Genomic DNA, 5,218 nt, shown 5'->3' with positions numbered 1-5,218 from the left:
TAGGTTTAATCGATAGGTGTTTTTTAATCACCAGTTTCCTTTTTTTCATGACTACCTCCCCACCAGTCTGGTCCATTTCTTCCTTCAAATCACGTGCAGATTTCAACAGTAACCTTATACCGAAAAAGGAATCCCCCGCACAAATTTTCTCCTTAAGTTTTTGAGGGACGTGATCACCGATCCCGTCAAACGTGCTAACGTGTCTACAAACACAAACCATCTCCAATGCTTGTTTAAAATGGATTATTTGTTAAATAATAATCCCAATTATTCCCGTTTCAGATTGTTTATGGTATTCTGCTGTTTTCTATCTCCTATGTTTTCCCAATTTTTTTTTATCACTGTCATCGACAAATAACGAGTTAATCAACAGCCATGTATCGCAGCCATTATATTGAACATATTTACAAGTCGAATCGTCAATATATATATAATGTAAGAATTAAGCAAGAAAATGATTAATATTCAACTGTTATCGATATGTGATGAATTTAGCAATTCAGTACGTTACTGTTTACCATCGACATGCATCGAGTGAGAAAAAATCGTTACACGTCATCTTTATGAGTTTTGTGTAAATTACCTGTTAAACAGCAAAACACGTTGTTTATCGCGAAATTTATACACTAGATATAACGTGTTTAAACAAGACGTTTTTGGTTCGTTATATGACCAATTCCATTGAACAATTTGAAACAAGTATCAATCCGCCGAGCTTATTTTTTCACCGCGTATACGCTAATTTATACGCAGTCAGAGTTTACTAAGCTGAAGAAGGGAGACAAGAAAATATAAGAAAATATGTTATTCGCTAGCGCCTTATGAAGGTTAATGCTTTTTATATTCATAAGTGTGTCCTGCTGTTTTGTTGGTGCTTGCCCGGTTCTCACTTAAAGGACATGACTGTATAAAGAAATGATTAATTATTATTTGTAATGTCAATTTCCCGTTTGATCATCAATGCCTTAATGTTATCGACTTTGCGTTCGGGTTTGATTTCTGTTTGTGTTTTCCTAGGTTTTGTTAATGCTGTGTAATTAATCTATATTTAATAAATGAGACACAGAACATTGAAATCTTAACCATCTTAACTCAAATGACAATCTGTACATGACCCTTTCTTAACTATCGAATCACGTTATCATGATATCGGTTTAGCTGTAACGATATTGTTATGTTAATAGTCTAGTTTCACATTCGTAAATAACCACGGCAATTCAGAGTTATTCCCCTTGAAAATTACGATAACGAGGCTCAGGGTACTTCCGGTGGTATCCAATGTCAATAATGACGGCGCCAAAGAATTCAATCTTACATCTTGGAGTCGACGATTTCCGTCAGCTTAGGGTAGTTGATCTGAAGGAAATTTTGCGAGACCATAACAAAAGCATCACTGGGAACAAGTCTGTGCTAGTGGCAAGGTGTCTGTCGGTAAAAACGAAGCTTGCTATTGATGTACCCGATGCTGACGCAGCCTCTAGTGGCCCGTTTACATTTGGTACTGACGATAAGGAAATTACATACGAACAGTTGAATTTGTCCGCTAAAGCTCGCATATGGAGTGATGACTTGAGAAATATGGTCGAATTTAATTTCAACCAACTTCATGAATATTTGGTTACACGCACCAACAAATATGACGACCCCTCAATGAAAGGTTCCTGCTACAAAAAGTTAAAATCTTACCAATTTTTCATGGAAGGGCACGTGTCGAATGTTGAAGTCGCGAGGGGGCAAGGACATACGTGGATAAAATCAAAGGGCATTGCCTCAATTAAGAAGACTAAATACAATGTGATGGTTGTTTTCCATAGCAATGGGGATGTGAGGTATGCAGCATGTGGATGTCCTGCTGGGTAAGTCACTGATATTCAGCTGTGACGTCACTGAGTGATATTCAGCTATGCTATTTATTATTCTGTCCTAAAATTGAAGCCAGTGACTTCCATTACACAGGGTATTTTATTTATTTATTTATTTACACAGTCAGGCTATCGTGCGACACCAAATAACATATGATCTCTAATTTAGTTTGGCAGTGTTTTTACACTTCATTCTTCTGGAATATATCAATACGTTCCTTATCTGTATTGTATAATATAACTAGCAATGGCATTGTTATGTATGTTATCCCCCTACAGTACTATTTAATAATGGAAAAAAAAATCTTTATTATATTTACAATAGTGTATACATTTTTTAAATTATTTACATTTTGTTTTTAACAGATTATGTATGAATGAACATGGTAAATGCAACCACATTGGTGGAGTACTCTTTGCAGTCAACAGTTTTTATGCCAATGGCTTACATTCTAACACGGCCAAGGTATCATGTACAAGTAAGCTGAATGGTTGGATTGTCCCCCGAAACCTTACTGTACCCCCAAAACCTGTCAAAGAAATAAAAGTTGAGAAAATACAGTTTGGATCAAATCGATTATCAAAAACATTTAATCAGAGTAGTGTGTTTGATCCTAGAGCTCCCCAACACAGAACATCGGATAACAATGATTTGGATATTTTGCATACAAACCTGAAAGAGTTTGCTCCCTTCTCAGGTTACTTATTGTTCCAGGTGAGGATGTGTATATTGAAACTGAACAGGTTATTTTAAATGTAGAAGTATATGTAGATGCTCCAGAGAATATAGTGAATGTACCAAATATTGATTTTGTAAAAGAAAATTCCAATATCGTTGATGATGAAAACATAAATGCAGATTTTGTAGCTAAGTATGTGAACAGCATTGTTGAAAATGAAACCATTACACAGGAGGATATAAATAACATTGAATCAGCTACAAAACTTCAATCAGAGAATGACCTGTGGAAGCAATTACATGGATGTAAAATGACGGCATCAAATTTTGGTAGGATTGTCAAATGTTCCAGATGTCCAAATGGATTGGTAAAAGCAATGTTATATGACAAACCATCGTCAAAATATCTTCAGTATGGCAAAGACCACGAACAAGATGCAATTAATATGTATACTAAACTCTGTTCCACTCGACATGAAAATATCCAGGTTGAAAAGTCTGGTATTTTTATGTCGACAGAAAGGCCGGGTTATGGTGCCAGTCTTGATGGCATTGTGAAACATAGCGATGGAAGACGCACAGGTCTGGAATGTAAATGCCCACTCAGTCAGCGTGGCAAGTCTATAGAAGAGGCTTGTAAGTGTAAAACATTTTATTTATATAAAGATGAAAATGGAGATATAAAACTTAAAAAAAATCATAACTACTTCATTCAAATCCAGGGACAGCTCTTTGCGACAAAAATGATGTATGTAGACTTTGTGGTGTGGTTTGGACCTGATCAGGACATCTTCACTGAACGAATTGTATTTGACGAGGAAAAGTGGTATAGTATGTACCTCCCTGCCCTGGACTTCTTCTACAAGTGGGCGTTTATTCCTGAACTATTAACGGGGCGAGTCAAGAAAGGCATGCTTCTCCATTCTAACTGGAGTTCTTTAAGAAATATGTATTTGCAAATATAAACAAATTAACAAATGCATACATGATTGTGTACTTATTACGTAACAGTGTTCAAAGTTGAAAAAAAGACTGAAATACCCATATTGACACAAACAAAAATTGTGTTTTCGCTTTCTTTCAGTACGGTCACTACCGACACACATTTTTTGGGGCTACATACGTACATTTTTTCCAAACCAAAAATATATTACAAAATATACATGTAATAATTTTCGACTTATACTGACCATATTCTTTTTAGGGCCGAAAGCGAAAACAACTTTTTTTTTAGAATTTTGCCTACCTACTGTAAGTAAATGTGCAAGAAGGCTACAACCGACTATTCATTGTACGATTTGTCCATTTATCGGCTTATTTAAGGTGCAGATATAGGAAAACCAAGATAAACAGGTAAATTTTAGGAACATAATTTATTCCTATTTTTTTTTTAAAGTGTGCTTTGACAAACATAAACCAGGCATGTACATTCAACATGCTCACGTACAGCTGTGTAGACCTAACAAAGCGAACATGTGGATACAGATTAAATAAAACATTTGGTTGATCTGTCTGTATAACAATTATACAAAGAAGTATGCGTCACTGTTTGCCCTGTCCACAGTCTGAGTGGCATGGCCAAGTCATATATATACCGTACATATGGCCGATCGGTCAATTTGAGTTGACTAAAGGTAGAGAGTCCCACTACTTCTCTTCAATTTTCTAATGTTTTTAATTTTACTATCTAGGCATTAGACAGCTATATGTTCCTGTAAATTTATGTTATTTTCTCAATATTCCTACAAGATAATTATAGGTCACAGTATATATATATATAAGTAAGTAAAGACTATTTCATTTTTTCCCAGTAATGCTGCAGAAATTAATACCATGACCGGTAGCTCAATCGTAAAGGCAGCTTCCTGATCAATTTATAAGTTAACCAGCTTTTACTAGACAACATGTACACAGAGCAGTGGGACTCTCTACCTTAGGGTCTCTGATTTCTCATTCTGAACTTTTTCCTGGAGGCACTAATGGTGGTAAGAAATTGGTCAGGAATGCTACGACAAAGAACATCTGGCTACTGATGTGCTTCAGGCTAAGTGGCAATACTCCATCCAATATATGATAGTTTTTTATCCTTCCAATGGCACGCTCAACGTGGATTCGAACCGAGGCAATGTTCATCGTATCATCCACCTCCTTAGATGAAAGCTGTTTTCTAGATCCCTTGAATGGCGGTATGTTAAGAGCAACTCCTGCTGGTAGAATGTCTGTGATTTCAAATCCCCATAACATTATCACCGGGTTCCAACAGATTCAAAACACCACTTTCTTTGGTAATTGTTTTGTCCGACACTCGACCCCCCCACAACTCTGACACAAATGTGACGACTCCATTTGGACTCACCCCAACAAGTGCTTTAAATGTATTGTGGTGTTTATAGTTCGACCATGTTTCCGACTGTGCTAACATTGCTGACGGTACTTCAACAAACACTTCCGTGCAATCAAGAATAATTCTTGTGGAGGGATAAGGCTTGAATGAGTTGGGTAAATTTTTTCTTATCAGTTCTTGGGATGGAAATGGGAATAAATTGGGCAGCTCATGATATAGGAAGTTAATCCATGTTGTAAAGACTTTTGAAAAGTGTCCTTGTGAAATATTGAATCGTTCAGAAATGTCACGTACAAAAAGTCCAACTTTTAAGCGTAGTAAGACAACAAAAAA

At 36.2% G+C, this 5,218-nt stretch overlaps 1 protein-coding gene across 1 annotated transcript; it reads left to right on the top strand.

Moving 5' to 3' along the window:
* The first annotated feature begins 1,493 nt into the window (after positions 1-1,493).
* LOC110456646 lies at positions 1,494-2,843 on the top strand. The gene is made up of 2 exons (XM_021507498.1): positions 1,494-1,856; positions 2,229-2,843. The coding sequence occupies exons 1-2, from the start codon at positions 1,579-1,581 to the stop codon at positions 2,614-2,616; spliced, it is 666 nt and encodes a 221-aa protein (XP_021363173.1). The 5' UTR covers positions 1,494-1,578; the 3' UTR covers positions 2,617-2,843.
* The last annotated feature ends 2,375 nt before the right edge of the window (positions 2,844-5,218 follow it).

This window comes from Mizuhopecten yessoensis, unplaced genomic scaffold (genome assembly GCF_002113885.1).
Source record: "Mizuhopecten yessoensis strain PY_sf001 unplaced genomic scaffold, ASM211388v2 scaffold8813, whole genome shotgun sequence".
Lineage (NCBI taxonomy): Eukaryota > Metazoa > Mollusca > Bivalvia > Pectinida > Pectinidae > Mizuhopecten > Mizuhopecten yessoensis.
This window is presented reverse-complemented; position numbering and strand designations above follow the sequence as displayed.

Coding starts and splice junctions, on each gene's coding strand:
- LOC110456646 (XM_021507498.1), top strand. CDS start 1,579: ATGGTCGAATTTAATTTCAACCAACTTCATGAATATTTGGTTACACGC. Junction 1,857..2,228: donor GCATGTGGATGTCCTGCTGG/GTAAGTCACTGA, acceptor TGTTTTTAACAG/ATTATGTATGAATGAACATG.